A 17,646-nucleotide genomic window follows, 5' to 3' on the forward strand; every position below is an offset into this window, starting at 1 on the left:
CCCCACCCGAGCACCAGCCAAACAGTGGCTGCTGAGAGCAGCACTGCACAGTCACCAGCCGAACATGCCCCCCAAAGCCCCATCCGGCCCCTCGCCTGAGCCTTCATTAACACCCGACACTTCTCCTCTGTTTACAAGTTTATGACTGCAGCCTACTCTCTAACCCTCTTCAATGCTTAGAAACGGACTCTAAGATCAAGAGAAAACTGCAAGAGATTGGAGGTTTGGGGCTTCAGATATAGAAGGTATAGAAGATGCTGGAAAATTCAGTCAGATACAGAAGATGCTGGAAAATTAAGTCAGATTAATCCAGACTCTTGGTTTGAGGAATTCTTTTCTTTGATAGTAATCACACTATTCTGCAATACTCTGGTATCTTTGATCATAAGATCTCAACATGCTTCACAAACACTAATTTAACCTCCCACTACTTTTGTGAAGTTTATCATAATCATCCTTCACTTAGGAGATAGGGAAGCTGAGATGACGTGTAAAGTAGAAGATGTAAGTAGCTAAATGAACTTTGAAGTGCTGTGTTCTTATCTTAGCTCCTAATTATTTTGACTGAAGTGTTTTTTCTTATTTCCTTCAGATGAATAAACTGATATCGATGGTTTACATAAACAACAGAAACTGCAAAACACACATTCCTAACTTGCTCCCTATAACTAAGCCTGGGGTGCAAAATGTCACTCACATGGAGAGAAGACGCAGCAGACATAATGGCTTATCATCAACTCAGGGTTTGATGTCTCTGATGCTGACCACAAAGTATGAGGGTATCGGAAAGCTCAGAAGTTCAGACAGAAGTTCAATTGTCTGAAAAAGTTATAAAGATGGAGAAAGGGAAAAAGCAAAAGGGTTGAATTCTTTAAAAAAAAAACCAAGATCATGAAAAAGGCAGAAAGGAAGAGGAGAATATTTCTAGCAAGCAATAGGTTATTAAGTTTGGATTTCAATAGAGGTTGTTAGCAGAACAATATAAATATTACTTAGTTGGAGGGCTGAGGAGAAAGTGGTGTGAATCAGAGAGCCTGACCAATGTCCGTGGATGACCAGGGACACGGGGCAGACACAAGGCCGTTTCTGCTGCAGATAGTGAGAAGGCCATGCCATCATATCTGCGTTTCTCCCAAAGCAACAAATCCATCAACACAAGACTATGTAGAATCCAGCCACGGATGTCAGACTGACAAGTCAGAAATGTGTTAGATCCATAGTGGCCACTCTCAAGGACAAGCAACTGACTCTGTTTTATGTTTTGCCAAATAAACCCACAGGCCAGCGGGTGGGCGCTAGCCTTTTCATAAGTATGCTAAGTCAAACCACCATTAGAACCATTCCCTTGGCCACTGCGGTCCCTGTGGGATGAAGTGTCCTCGCCTCCACTGGACTCCAGTGTGTGTTATCTTTTCACCTCCTTCCTGGGAAGAGTTGGTGGTTGCTCAGCACCACATGTGACGACTAGGCACAGGCCCTGGCTGCTCCTGGCACCCACCACCGGCCCACGCTGGGATCCAGTGCTGGCACTGTTTGCTCTGCGTCTCCGCCCCGTGGCTCCCTCCCACTGCCCACCCCCGCCAGCTGAAAGAAGAGACAATGTATTGGCACTGACGGCCATCCCCATCCTACCTTTAGGAGGAGGTGCTGATGCATGAAGATAATATTTCGTCTTGCCAATAGACAAACAGGCTTTTTGGATCAATGGGACACACACACACACACACACACACACACACACACACGTGTGTTTGTGCTGCATTTTACAGTTGTGCCAAACTGCATGAAATTGGCTTTTCTCTCATCTCAATTTGGCGGCATGAATCACAAACATCTCAAAGGAAAATCAGCAACTGTTTTCATCCATAGTCTCTTCTCTTTTTCTTATTCATCTGATCCACGGGCCCATCTGAGTTCTTATTTTTTCACATCCTCACTGTAAGTTAACAGTTTTGGTAAGACAGGCATACTCAATCAGGCCATTTCTCTTCATGTGGGAATTAGATACTTGTTTTAGAAAACATATCCAAAGACTATTCTAGTGCATTTGACTGAATTTTCCACCAAAATGGATGTGCAAAGAAGAAGACACTGTACACCTTATTAGGAAAATCTCTATAAGCCCAACACTTTTTCAGACTTTTTTTGAGAGGGAGTCTCACTCTGTCACCCAGGCTGGAGTGCAGTGGCACGATCTTGGCTCACTGCAAGCTCCGCCTCCTGGATTCACGCCATTCTCTCGCCTCAGCCTCCCAAGTAGCTGGGACTACAGGCGCCCACCACCACGCCCAGCTAATTTTTTTGTATTTTTAGTACAGACGGGATTTCACTTTGTTAGTCAGGATGGTCTCAATCTCCTGACCTCGTGATCCACCTGCCTTGGCCTCCTAAAGTGCTGGGATTACAGGCGTGAGCCACTGTGCCTGGCCTCACTTTTTCAGAAATTTTAAAAATGTTGTTCTAAATGACTATCATCTTACACAATCATATATTTAAGTTCTTTGCACTTACAAAAAAAAAAAAAAGAAAAACATTGAAGATTCTAGGTGAATCTAGAATCTAGAAGATTCTAGAAAAAAAGGAATGTCATGCCACCAGGTTTCCGGAAGACCTTGGTTCCACGATACCAATACCAGCCATGATGGCCATTCACTGAGTAGAACTTATTTCTCACTTTGTAATTCAGAAAGTTTCAGAGTAGCAGAGAAACGCGTGTCATGGGGAAAGCCAGATAACTGAGTGTCTTTTATGCTAGGTGACACTTTGTTCCACAAATATAGCCTCAGAGTGGGTAAAGGAAAGATGGTGGCTGACAATGGGGCATTTCTTATGGAGGCTCAGAGCTGGCAATGCCTCCAGTTGGCAGTCGTACTCTCTTCAGACAGAAGCAACCTTGGATGCCTTTTGCATATGCATTATTGTTGATGCTGTCTGCCAAGACTTGAAGATACTATGAGATTTTCCCACAATGTGCATATGCTGTGGATGCCGGAGGCATCATGCCCTAGTGGTCTAAGGGTGGAGCCGGGCTGCAGTGGCTGTAACATGGCATCACCAGGTCTTCCTGTGGAGAGGAGCCAGGGAGCACATCTGGAGTGCTGAGCTTGTGTGAGACAGTTGGGATAGATCAACAAGAAAGGTGCAGAGGGAAGTGGAGAAACGAACAGAACCTATGAAAATAAGAGTTTCAGAACAGATGAAGAAAAAAGGAGAGAACATCAGCAGAAACATAAGGAGATAGGAAAGTGGCAGAAATGAAAGAATTAGTGAAAAGACACGTATAGAGATAAAGCAATAGAAATGAAATATGACCTTTTCAAAGGTTGGATATACAAGTGTAAGTTGTGAGTGAACTTAACACTCATCTTGCCATGGAATCTCAAATAGAAAGAGGAACATTATTATTTTTATTCCCTTTGCTATTTAGTATAGTTTAAACTATTGCTCTCTAATAGTTTAATACACTGGTTTGAATAATTTTGGTTCTATCAGAGCTGGCTGTAAAGCATAAGAATGATTCTTTGGCAATGTGCACATTCATTCATTCTTTATCCCCTGACAATGTGCCAGGTCGTCTTCAAGGCCCTCCAATGTCATTCTTCCCCCAGGACCCCAGGTGGAAATGACCCATCACAATGCAATGGGATAAGCGGTAAGTGCTGACTGCCTGGGGGAACAGGTGCAGGCTGCACCAAGGAGCTGACACTTGTGCAGGGTCTTGTAACTAATATTGCATCAATTTTTTCAACATGCCTATTGAGATCAGTGGGAAAATACTCATCGTTATGTTGTAGCAGGAAAAACAGAAGTAAGGAGAGGTTAGGAGCTTCTAGAAGACTTCAAAAGTTTGAGAGCTGGGAATAAAAGGTGTTAAGATACATACTTTAAAACTTATAATGCAAGCTAGTAGGACATATTCAAACTACCACTATACTTTTTAAATTTTAGAATTTCAATAAGGGACTATAGTACTTTCTAATCCTCCACAACAAAAACTGATTCAGAAACAAATACATCTTATTAACTTCAATACCTTAGTAACTTGCCTTAGAAAAAATGACAAATTCCCCAAAATTCAAACAGCAGGTTTTAGATGATGATGTTAGGCACATTTTTCTCCACTGACCTCTTTTCAAAAAATAATAGAAACAGCCTGAATTTAAAATATACAGTGTCTTTCTAATACCACTATGAAAAACATTCACACAGAATTAATTTCATTCTCAACAAAATCCCTGGAAAATAGGGAAACATTTCATTATGAAGTCGAAGAATATGTAAAAAAAGATTAAAAACATCTTTAGATTGGTTTTCCCTGAGTTACTGTTAAGGATCCACGTTTATGCTATAAACAAATCTCTCTCATGAAAGTAAGGCCTTCCCTATTCCTGGCTCTGCCTTTTAATCACTGAAACAGCTGGGAACTGTTTAAGAATTTGTCTCAAACACAAAACTTGTTTAACTAACTTAATGGAACAGGTGAGGAGACACTCTTCCAGAATTTGAACCCATCAGGGGTCAGATGGCAGGTATCAAAAGACAGATTAATGGTATCAGAATAGTGGCTATGTGGAGTTTAATGATGACATATGACTGGTTTTAAGACTCGTGACAGCAAGAAAGAAAAAGGCAAGAAAATAGGAGGTACAAATAAAAGAGGAGTGGCTAAGCTGCTGCACAGACAGGCTTGGAGGTGAGGCGGTGAAGAGGGGTGGCCTGCTGGCTGCGTGAGAGAAGGCCTGGCCAGGGCAGGGTGTGGTGATATTGGCTCTACCAACCTTGCTTCTCAGGGTTCCCGGACTGGGCCACCCACCCACTCCACCTGACAGAGTCCCTGCCTATGTCTCTGTTCATGCGGCTGGTTCATTCCCACAGCACCTCCTGCCCCAATTGTGAATTCTTTCCCAGTTCTTACACCCCGTCCCCCAACTCTCTCTTTTAATTACAAATCTTTCCAAAGCCCTGCTCTAAAACTCCCCTTTATTAGGAAGCCTGTCCTTGTCCCTCAGGCTCAAGTACGACCTGTCCTCATTTCCAGTTGCCCAAATGTATCAGCGGTGTTTTCTGAGTGTGTACATTATGCAATTTTAAATAGATGATGCACCAGCGTCTTCCATTTTGGTTTAGTCCGCAAAGTGATTAACAACATGCTATCCATTCCATGGAAAACACTAGCCCAGCACCGGTTCCAAGTGATTAACTCAGTATTCTCTGCCAAGAGAAAATCTCACTGTCCAAGAACTCTCGAGCCTCCACAAGGAAGGTGGCTTTGCCAGCACCTTGATTTAGCTCAATGGGACTCCATTTGGTCTTCTGACCTCCAGAACTGTAAGACAATGAATCTGGGTAGTTTTAAGCCACTAAGTTTGTGATTACTTGTTACATCAGCAATAGTAAACCAACATAGATTTTAGACTATCAAAGTGACACTCAGCTGGCTCTAGGGAGCAAGTACAAAGATGGGTTTTTGCAGACAGGTTTCCAAGGGAGGAGCATGGGGGGTGGTTGGCAGATAAAAGCAGATGATAGCCTGATGTCTTCCGTGGTGGCTGCTCTCTAGCCTACTGGGGATACTGCAGTTCTAGGAGGAGCTGTAGAGCTTGCTGGATCTCAGCGCCTGTCACACTCCCTTGAAACATACCGTTTAGGCAGAATCAGAAGTCGATCACCAATTCAGCATATCCCTACCTTCCACCACGATCATCCTTTCTACCCCTGAGTCAAGAAGCACACAGCTGGCAGTACTAAGGAACAAGTAACTTTTTCTGCATGAAGATCTATAGGTATAAAACAAAATAAATATTTAAATAAAAAATGTCAGGAGGTGAAGAGCCCAAAGCATCCTTTCAGAAGATGTCTTTTGATAACTAATAATTTCACAAGAGTATATAATGATAATTAATAATGATGACTAATAAAATGACAATATGCAGCACAAAGTACCTTACACTTATAAAAGCCCTTTCATCTTTAAGAATTTGAAAATGCTTTGCAACCTGACTTCCAGGACATAGTGATTTGAAATTGGGTCTCTGCTTGCCCCCTGAAACTCAGTTTTTCTTGGATTGAGATGAAGTAATCATCTGCCAATTAATGTAACTCTTTGATATTAGCTCTTTACACATTAATCTGGCCCTATGGCTCTCAGATACAAGTGCTTAGTTTGTGTATTCTGTGAATTATTAACCTACTTTTTCAAAATATGTTTCTGAGACTTACCTCCTGGAATTCGAATTTGCCTGGCTCTGCGACCAGCTCCCTGTGCACACTCTTTTTTCCCCCCTAGAAATGCTCCTTTAGGGAGTTTATGTATGTCAGGATTTCAGCTCTTGCACATCTTGCACATCTAGGCCCTAGCCCTGACCTCTTTTCTCTACACTAGGCCTCCAGCTCCAACTGCCTCCCTCATTTTGCAGCACAGATATCCCGAAGGCACCGTGAGTGTGACAGAACACCTCAACACCTCCCCCTGCAAAGTAAGTCTTCTCGCTGGATCTCTGATCTGGGTTCCAGCATCGTCACCTCCCCACTACCCTACATGGTTCAGCCTCTGTCCTGGGAGTCAACCTCAGCTCTGTCTTCTCTTCCACATGTCCTTAGTCCACTCTGATTCCATGGTCTCCATCTCTGCCATGTTCTGGCACCTGTCACTGTTTCTCTCGCCTGGGCTGCCCTGGTTCGGTGAGTCCCTCATTACACCCACCCCACCCCGGGCTGTCCCGGCAGCTTCGCAGCTGCTTCCCTTTCATATGAGAGTTTCTATTGGACAAAGACCTTATCTCATCTATCTTTAAATTTCTTGGTGTTAGACTGGGACTTACCTCTATGGTAATGGAATGTTCAATAAACATTCTTTTCAAATTGAATGTTAAGAACTCAACCATGTATTTTCATATATATATATATATTTCATATATATATATTTTCTCATATATACTGATATATATCTGAGAAGCTGAAGGTAAATCAGAATTATATTTTAAATGTGCATGGTCAATGTACTATCTGAAATATTCCTGTAATAAATCCTAAAACCTGCAGAATCTTTTAGTACCTACACACAGTCACTTATTTTTTGGTTTGGATATTGTTACACCAGGTTTTCATGGGGGCAAGGCGTACCTGATTTACTCAGGAAACTAGCAAATTGATGACAGCATTACAAAATGTACAAGGTAGATTTTGCTATTAAGGACAGTTCCTATTGCTGAGTAACAGCGGAATGAAACCAGGTATTTACTGATGGGCCAAACCTGGTAAGCATTTGTCTAGGAGGCAGATCAGAGCTACTAAGTTGGGACGGAAGCCCGTCAGTGGTGGACCTATCACCTTGGCAGTTACTGACAAAAGGAGCCAGATGAGTTTTTGCCTTTGCTACTAGATGTAACAGTGGATAGAGAAGCCGGCCTGGCATGAGCCACAGGTGTGAGCAGTGAGGTGGTGGGAGAAGGCATGCAGGGTGAGAGAAAGGTGGCGCAGAGCCCACGGTAGATGGGCATGACTACATTTCAGCCCCAGAATATTCTAGTGTCTGCAGAGCAACTGTTTTCAAGTAAAGAAGGTGCTGGGAAAACAATCAAATTTGATAAAAAATAATTAACCTTATCGAGAGCATGAGGCAGAACGGGGTGAGAGAAACCACAGGCAGTATTATCTGTGAAATCTCCATGAACACAGATGTTTGGATTGCTGTTATTTTGGAAGATAAATAAGGCTTGGTGGAACAGGAAGAGCACTGCTGATTTGCTAAAAAAAAAAAAAAAAAAAAAAAAAAAGAGGGATTTTTTAGATTTCCGAATACAGAGGTCATCGACCAAAGATGAAAATAAAGATGGAACAGGTAATCACATCAGGGACGAATGGATCTCTCATAAGTAATTCTATTCTTTAGGTGATGTACTTCAGAGCAACTTTAGGTAGAAGTTGAGCTCAATAACTAATTGTTCCTCCTATGGAAAGTTGATGCAGATGCTAAAACAAACTTTTAAGATGATAAAAAGATTTTGAAACTTATTTTGTAGATGTCAATAAGTCTGCATTATGATTATAAATGAGGGTAGTCAGTCATCACCTGGATAGCTTTATGGAAAAAAGGTACAGATGTTGCAGGAATTCCTCACGGGTGCAAGTAATGGACATATCTGCACTAGGAATACCAGAAGGACTTAAGGATAAATCAAAAAATATTCTTAAATAAGGGAAGATACATAGCTATGTATAGCCATAAAGATTTTTGAGTCTTTAATGACATCATTTTAATCTAGATCTGATAATAAGAAAAGAAACTCCAAGGAAAAAAGGAGGAAGTTGGGGTTATTACAATCAGTACACAATTACTATTTCATTAGATATGAAATGCTCTTGATGGGGGAGAGCAACCGAGGAAAGAACCCAGGCTTCAGGAGGAATGTTATATGGCCCTTGGGGTTTTGTATGCGATCCTATGAAGTATGGAAAACAAATAGTGGAATATTTAAGAATCAACTGAAGAGACTGAAACTTAAAGCTCCCTTGGTTAAGTCCAAGGAAGGAAAAGGGCAGGAAAGGCCAATGTGATTAAGGAAGGATATAAAGATTAGTATAAGGAGCCTAAGAGGGAGGCTTAAAATATATAAACAGTGATTTAGAGATATAAACTATTTATAAAATACAAGCAGTAAGAAGTTCAGAGAATAATTACAAAAGAGGAAGCATTCTGATCAGCATTCCACACTACTGCGGTCCAAAAGTTATGGGAGCACAAGATGCCAGGATATTAAAATGGGAAGGGACCTTACAGAACGAGTAGTCTCGCCTCTCTTTCTATAGGCCCAAGAGTGCGGGAAGAAAGGCACTCATCCTTAATCTGCTCTCTCCACATCCTCTGACCCTGGCTCCCGCTGGTCAGAGAAAGGAACAAAGAAGAGCAGGGGTGAAGGGGAGGATTAGAGCCTTAGAGGTCAGAAGGAGCAGGAGCAGGAGGGATGGACTGGCTTCTAACAGAGCTGGTACAGATGAAGGGATAGAGTGGGGGGATCTAATTTCCTGCTTTGGGAGGGGAAGTGTGAGAAGGTGGTGAGAACAGCTATGGGAGAAAAGGGGGACAGTTTCAGGACAAAAGGCCAGGCTGGTGAGTGTGTTGAGGGCTTTTCACCCCCAAACGCAGAGACAGAACTGAGGGAAGCTCTGACTGGCATTTATATAAGTCCTCTGATGACAGATCAGGTTCCTGAGGTCTGGAAAGTGTTACATATCATTATTCTAAACAGGGCTATGAGATAGAGCAAGCAATTATAGGCCATTTAACTTAACATCATTTACAGAAAAATATTAGGAAAAGTTTGCGGGGGGTGGGGAGGACAACTGGACAAGCATATGGTGATTTGATCAGAAACAGGCCACATGTTTTTACGGGAGGAAGGTGTTGTTTTAACTAGCTTGTTGGACTTCTTTGAAGTTATTGCTTTCTTAGTTCTAGGTTTTAACCCATGATTTTTCCCTGATATCTATAAAGATTAGGAATAAATATCAGATATCTAAGTAAATAAAACAAAAACCAATCACAACTGAGGAGATTAAAAATACAATGGGAAGAAAAATGAATGTTAAAGACAAACAGTGTAGCAAGGAAAAAAAGGAGTAGACATCAGCTAGTAGAGTTTAAGCCAAGATACTTTTCATGAAAAATACTTGATTTGGGTCTGTGAATGTGTCCCTTTATCCCATTTCCTAAGATGCTCTGCAGAAAAAAAAGGGACTTTTTGTTTGTTTGACTGAAAAAAATCTCTTTGCTTTTTTTTTCTTTTGTTTTGCTTTTTTAGTGGATTGACCATTTGATGTGGTTAAAAATTTGGCACGTTAGGATGACTACTTCATTAATCCTTCCTTTGTGAATTTTTAAGTTAAAAATTCTCACATAAGAAGAAGACATATTTGTGGTTATTTTATATATATTAATAGGTCAATAGTAGTTTTCTCATATTTACACAATATTTCTGTACTACTTACTGAGTAGCCCCTGAACTTTCAGAAATAGGATCAGAAAGGCTGAAAACCAATAAAAAAATGAGCATCTTAAAACGTGCTTAGTAATACTCACTAGAAGCTTCAAGTATGTTTCGTTATCCATTTTTGGCTGGTTAGTCTGCACAAGTCACTAACAATGTCGTTCTGCTTCTCCAAAGATCCTGGACTCCAGGAACTGCTATCATGTCTTTTTTTTTGAGATGGAATCTCGCTCTGACGCCCAGGCTGGAGTGCAGTGGTGTGATCTTGGCTCACTGCAAGCTCCACCTCCCGGGTTCCCACCATTCTCCTGCCTCAGCCTCCCCAGTAGCTGTGACTACAGGTGCCTGCCACCCTCCCTGGCTAATTATTATTATTATTATTATTATTATTATTTGTATTTTTAGTAGAGATGGGGTTTCTCCATCTTAGCCAGGAAGGTCTCAATCTCCTGACCTTGTGATCTGCCCGCCTTGGCCTCCCAAAATGCTGGGATTACAGGTGTGAGCCACCGCGCCCGGCCAAACTGCTATCATTTCTACATTTGCAATCTCCACAAGGGTGGGGACTGTATCTGTTTTGTTCATCATTGTACTCCTAGGGTCTAGCACAGTGTTTGATAAATACTTAGTGCATGAATGAATGGTTAAGAACAACATCAATATTAGATATTTACTCTGTGCCAGACACTGTACTAATAAGTACTTTGCATAACTGACTCTGTTAATTCTCCAATAATTCTTTGAAAGAAGTCCTATTATTAATCTTATTTTTAAAAATGAGGGAACAGAGGCACTGAGAAGTTAAGGAACTTGCCTATGGTCACACAGCTAGTAATCAATAGGTTTCAAACTCAGGCAGTTTGGCCAACAGGCCCACATTTGAGCATAATTACCACTTTCTCTCTAAGAATGAACACACAATGCAATTAATCTGTGCATCAGTGTATGCATGTATAGAAAATTATACACAAGACAGGGGTCTTAAGTGGCACAGAACTCAAGTACGAATGTTATCATCAACAAATACCAGAATTCAGGAGTGATGGAAAATTTAAAGTCTAATTTCCAGGATCAGGCTCTCTGTGGTAACAAACCCCTGTAGGCAGAGTACCAAAAAGTGTTGCTCAATTGAGCTTTAATTGGATGCTGGAGTCCTTAGTCCAGAACAAACACTTCGAAAACTTCACACTGGTACAGAAGCAATATTGAAGGTTTTGAGGCACTAAATCAATGAGGAAAAAAAAATTACCAGCACATGTGGAACTACGCCCTCTATGGAACCACTGGTGGCCTCTTTCAAGCTAGTACCTGCCTTTGCTGAGCAAAGGGCCATTTTTGAGACCATTCTGAGTCTTATTCAAAACATAATATAAAGCTCTATTTCCCTTTAGTCTTGCTGTAGGATATCAGTGTTCTGAGACCTGGTGTGTCCTATTTTTTTTTTTTCAAATTTTCTTTATGGCATTTTTTTTTTTTTTTTTTAGATGGAGTCTCACTCTGTAGCCCAGGCCGGAGTGCAGTGGCACGATCTTGGCTCACTGAAAGCTCCGCCTCCCGGGTTCACGCCATTCTCCTGCCTCAGCCTCCTGAGTAGCTGGGACTACAGGCACCTGCCACCATGCCCAGCTAATTTTTTGTATCTTTTTTAGTAGAGACGGGGTTTCACTGTGTTAGCCAGGATGGTCTCGATCTCCTGATCTTGTGATCCACCCGCCTCGGGCTCTTTATGGCATTTTTTTTTTCCTATCAGTCATTCTGAAATGATTCTAAGAAGACATAGTTATTGGTTTGAGTGTCCCTCTGTGCAGAAGATCTTGGGGGACAGATGACCTAAGCTGATTGGTGAAAGCACTTTTACAGACTATAAGAGGAATAAGAAGCCTTTGGCATGTGCAGGATGGACTGAGTCCCTGAGATTCAGTTTAGATGTGAGAGAATTCCACATGTATCCTAAGTTGAATGTAGACAAACCTCAGAGAAGCTTGGTGCTTTTCAGGACTCATACAAAATGGCTCTAGAGCATTGGCTCTTGGGACCTCACACCTAACTAAAAGCTTATTTACAATATAGTCTCCAAGTTCTGGTTACCTTTCAACTGGAAGAATATTCTCACCCCTGAGGCAATTCAACAGGAGGCTGTCAAGTTGATCCAAGTTTTAGGAAAACTTGTTGTTCTGAGGAATGAGGTTAAAAGTTTAGTCTCACCATACAGGAAAAGCTTACCCAGTGGAATATTAGGTTGAAGTGGAGTGAATGAAATTAATGCAGCCTAGAGGCTTAGAAAGATAAAACATAGTTCAAGATTCAAAATTGGACAGTAAAGGGAAGCTCAGGAGAGAGCCAAATCGGTGGAAAAATAAAGCAAGCATATGAAATCAGACACCACTCTTATACTCAAAGAATGCTAGTGTCAACAGAGCTGCAGAACAGGTATGATGATAGCACTTGAATGAACAAAAGAAACGGGAGGGATGCGGCGTCGGTCTCGGCAGGAAAGGGGGTCGATGCGGATTCAAGAACAGTCTTGTTAGTCTGAGGGTCCTTTTCCTGTTCAGTGAATTCTTTTGTTCTGTGTCCTTATCAATCCCACACCTTGTCTAAGTAGGAATGACAGACAAGCCATTCTTAATGACTTCCTAGCTTTTGAAACTATTTTGGTGTCAGAGAGGGAAAGAGCCACATTTAAGTTGTAAAAATTGAGGTTTCTGTTGGCTTAGTAAATTTCCTTCTCGAGATGACCATTTTTGATTGTAGATACAGAAAAGCGTTTGCATAAATATGTGATCTGTGCAATGTTCCAGAAAATTGACATCTCTGTCGCACCTCATCAGGCCAGAGAGTCAAATGGCAGCACAGCTCAGGGCTCCAGCCGGCAGTCCCTGCTATGTCAGCACAGCGTGGCTGGCATCTTCCTCCCTGAGGGCCAGTACACATCCTCTCCTAGGCACACCCACTCTCCATTAGCACCGGGAACAATGGTTCACTGTGTCAGAGCCCCGGCCACGCCCTGTGCCCGGACAATGCACGACTCCACAGCCCTACCTCTCCCAAGCACTGGTTACTTCCTTTCCTTTTTATTTCCTCCTGTGTGGTAGAGTGCATGAAATACAGTTTTTTCCTTCTGTCTGAAACAAGACATTTTAAAGAGTGGTAAATGATGACCGATTCACTTTCAGTCTCTCCTCACTGGGGTTTTCCGAACCTCTCCAAGGTTGAACAACAGATAGGAATTTGGTTCAGAACACAGGGAAAATGGTTTCAAAAAAATTCAGTTTTCACAGTTAATGTTCACTAGGTAACACATATGAACGTTTCTCTCTCGAGATGATGCTTTCTATTATCGTTAGGTGTATTTCATATGTCGAGCTTTGCTTCCATGGTGAGGACGGACCTCATTAAAGCAATAAGAGCAAGCTAGGCGGCTTGATACATTTAGGAAAGGAGGATGTTATGTTTGTTATGTTCTAACAACCATTTTTTAACACAGGAAGTTCTGTGTTTAGAAATTCGCCCATACATCTAGCAATCCGTCAGTATTTATTAAGTACCTACCTTGTTATAGTCTAGGCTAAGATTTGTTTTTTTTTTTGAGACGGAGTTTCACTCTTGTTGCCCAGGCTGGAGTGCAATGGCGCGCGATCTCGGCTCACTGCAACCTCCGCCTCCCGGGTTCAAGCGATTCTCCTGCCTCAGCCTCCCGAGTAGTGGGGATTACAGGCATGCGCTACCACACCCGGCTAATTTTGTATTTTTAGTAGAGATGGGGTTTCACATGTTGGTCAGGCTGGTCTTGAACTCCTGAGCTCAGGTGATCTGCATGCCTCTGCCTCCCAAAGGGCTGGGATTATAGGCATGAGCCACTGTGCCTGGCCTTAAGATATTTTTTTAAAGTCCCTATTCTCAAAGAGTTCACAATTTGGTAAAGAGAGAAAGACATGTAAACAAATGATTATGGTGAGTTATAATAGGTACTATAATAGAATTATGTATAGCATATAATGTGGATACAAAGAAAGGAGTGGGAAGGAATTTCAGCAGTACTGATGTATCGGCCAGAAAAGGCTACATGGACAGGGTGGACCCTGACCTGAGTCTTATAAAAAGCAGGGGAGACCATTTATGGTATAGTGTGCAAGTATGCACTTGTGTATGAGTACACAGACACAGACATAGACACAGCTGGAGAGGACCCAGATGTCCTGCAGGTCTGGGACAGCGTTGTTAAGTCAGGCATCCTGTAGGTTATCAGGGACCAGCCATTAGAATAGGAGACCAACATGAGGAGATCTGCTTGTGATGTGAGATTCCATTTCTGAAATCAATGATTTCTTTTGGTGGGTTTAACTCTTGTTTTCCTTTATAGAGCAATGAAGTTTGTGGTAAGAATGATAATCTCAAATTGAATTCACTGTGTTCTGATTTTGGAAATGCACGCTGAAGGATGCCAGGGAGCTGAACTGACAGCTCCAAAGGCTGGCAGCAGGCATTCCATGAGCGCATTTGCCCAGCCAACCAGCCAAATGTGGCCACGCACTGGGTGGCCAGAGAGTCCTTACCACTTCAGTTGGCCGGTAGTACTTGAGATCCACAGTCACGTGAACTTTGCCGGTCTCTTTGCATCTGCCCACTTCATTTTCATTCTTTCCTTCCCACCTGTAAGGAAGATAAACACTGAATCAGCTCCTAATTGCTTGGGAACATTTGGCCATGCTGTAGCACCTTGGGATGCCCCAGCCCTCTCCCTGCAGGAGCGCTTAAGCTCATTAACCACAGCAGCACAGGCTGATGCTCCAGCTGATTATTAAAGCAACGGCGACTTTCAAAGCCTTTCTAGATCTGTTTTGCAAGGGCAGCGTTTTTTTCCTTTTCAAGAAAATCATGACGAATTCAGAAGTGAGACTTTAGAAATGAACAGATTAGCCAGAAAATAAAATTGGGCAACTTTCAGGGATTTCAAAGATTTTGTATTTCTCTAGACCATTCTTGGTCAATTCATTATTATTAATTAATAAATTATTATAAATTAATTAATATAAATTAATGTCTTCTGTCTTCCCTTTTTTTTTCTTTCTTTTGTAGTTTTAGGGATATTCAGTGTTAATTCAACACATTCCATTTGGGAATAAGTTTTGTAACCTAATTAACCATTCAATGCATCCCTGGATCACATACAAGTTCTCCTGCTCTCCCGTCAATGGTGGGCCCCCTTAGTAAGTCTCAGATGATTAAACCTCCAAAAAGTACAGAACTAATTGTTTGTTTCCTGCTGAGTGAGGGTATATCAATATTACTTTCCTATAACCTCCTCTGACCTAGCTAGGATACTGTTTGCACACAAGTTTCCTTCCCTGAACATCCAAGGTTGACAGCAGTAAGGATCCCAGGAGCGAGTCCTCAAGTCCACACTATGCAGGATGAGCTCATATGCTTCGAGATTACCTTCTCGCTAAAATTCTACCTATCCATTTTATGTTCTCATTTTTTATAAATCAAGCCACTCACTTAATGGTAACGTCTGGATGTCTATAATATTACAGAATTTGGGTTATTTATTTTTACATATGAACTTTTTTGCAAAGAAAGAGAAGAAATTAACAAGTATGACATGTTTGACTTTACTGTTTATCCTTAGAACTGGTTTGCATTATGAGCTGGGGATGAATCCTATGGACACAGGACAATTCTGTGTGCTCTCGGGGTCAGAGTCACCATGGGAAAGACAAAATTAGTTACCTGCCTATGTAAGCCACAGGCACCACTGAAAATGAACATTAAATGTTGATCCCAGTTATATTTTGGAATAGGTTGAGAATTAAAGACATAAACTGGCCTCATAAGCCTTATTTCTGATGAATCACCTGAATGTTCTGTCAAATCACTTCTTGGTAGCAAAGGGGAAATATTTCACCGTTGGAGAAATAATCAGTTTGTTAGTGTGCTGAATTTACCAATGGACTCAAGGCAAATATGAAAATTGTCCTGTGACACAGAGAATTATATAGCGCAGTATGTTGAATAATATACAGCTGTACAACTGGTCATTTCCCCATGACTTTTATATTAATTAATTAACACAAAAAGGGATGTTTGGTAATTTGTTTTCATTTCTTTCTTAATGTTGATTAGATCAATTTGGCAGGTCATATAGGTCTAAGAATTTCAAAGCAAGGGAATTGGTAGGTAGGATCAGAGCTAAGTTTTTGGAAAATTCACCGGGAAACGGTAAGTGGATGTTTTGAAGCATGGAGATTGAAAGCGTTTTAAAACATAACCTGAAGGAATGATGACCCTCATACATCTCCTATGGATAAAGACCAAATCTTAGTTAATATCCACAGGAAGGGAGGACAATTGGTTAAGTCATTATTATTTTTTTTTTTAAATAACTATCTAATTCTAAAGTTAATTGTTTAAGTAGAACCTTTTAAAAAAATTTTGGTTAGGCTTTCAGTAGATGAAAGTATATTTGTATTTCACAGGCATGTTTGATCTATTTTTGCTCACATTTCGTTCTTCGCAAAGAGAAACAAGTTCAGCAGATACTTGCGTGATAGTATCTCCAACCAAGTCAAAGGGTTAACAGAAATACCATTTACAATTCTGCTGACTGATTTTTCATCTGTAGCTGGCCACGCTGACTTATGTGCACACCAATATTCCACTGTTCTTCCACTGGTAAATCTCAAATGCCACAAACATGAGAACTGGTGATTCAAATCTATTTATAATTCAATTTTTAAAAAATCACACACACACACACATATTTAAATCGACAAAGCTTTGGTAAAGACTTGGAGAGCTTTTCTTGTTTTAGGAGGGAGCGTGTGAGTCAGGAGAGGACTGAGGCCGTGCCTGAGGGGTCTTTAGACTTTGGTGGGGTCTATAAACTGTTTCTGTGACGAGCCAGACGTAAATACTTAAAGCTTCACAGATCACATATAGTCTCTGTTACATATTTTTCCTTTCTCCTCTTTCTTTTTCTGTTTCTTCTTCCTCCTCTTATTTTTTCTTCCTTATTATTTTCTTCTTTTTTTAAACCACCCTTTAAGACTGTAAAACCTGTCCTTACCTCCAGGACAGTAAAAAAAAACAAAAAAACAAAAAAACAAAAACAAAACAAAAAGGGCCTCAGCTGGGATTTGGCCCACAGGCTCCAGTTGCCCACTCCTGCTTCGGCCGATCAGGTTAATGGTATCGCCTCACCCTCAGCTGAAGGAAAGCATTTAATTTCTGTCTATAGCAGTGGCCTGCACGGCTAGACTGCTTGAATTTTAGTGTCTACTACTGATTCTCTTTGATTGCTTTGCTGGTCATAGACTCACATTTGGGATTTGTAACACTAGCTGAAATGGGAAAAGGCTGAAGGAGAAACACTCCCTCTCTGAGGGGTTTATTAAATACAGCCTGAAAGTCAGACTTGGGTCTGGTGCTACTTTGGCACTCAACAGGCACCAGCTCCCTTGCACGACTTTCTTGCCACTGTCTGAACGCTGTCTGCTGAACTTCCATCTTGCAAATGCTGTCTACAGTCAAAACAGTCTCTAAGGGCATGGCATTGCCCTCTACAATTAATATAGCTACATTGAATAAGCAAATGTAATCAGGAAATGGCTCAAAGCTGAATTGAGTTGGCAAAAACCACTTTCTAATTTGCACCAGG

General features: G+C 41.4%; 1 protein-coding gene across 5 annotated transcripts in view; it reads right to left on the reverse strand.

The window, feature by feature from the left end:
• The window catches only part of GMDS (GDP-mannose 4,6-dehydratase), a 679,307-nt gene that overhangs the window by 140,580 nt on the left and 521,081 nt on the right, over positions 1-17,646 (reverse strand). For all 5 annotated transcript variants that reach the window (XM_063812047.1, XM_016954803.3, XM_016954804.3 and 2 more), the window contains exon 9: positions 14,543-14,639. In XM_063812047.1, coding sequence (XP_063668117.1) covers positions 14,543-14,639 — 97 coding nt within the window. The remainder of the gene's footprint in view (positions 1-14,542; positions 14,640-17,646) is intronic.

Source organism: Pan troglodytes, chromosome 5 (assembly GCF_028858775.2).
Source record: "Pan troglodytes isolate AG18354 chromosome 5, NHGRI_mPanTro3-v2.0_pri, whole genome shotgun sequence".
NCBI classification, from domain to species: Eukaryota; Metazoa; Chordata; class Mammalia; order Primates; family Hominidae; genus Pan; species Pan troglodytes.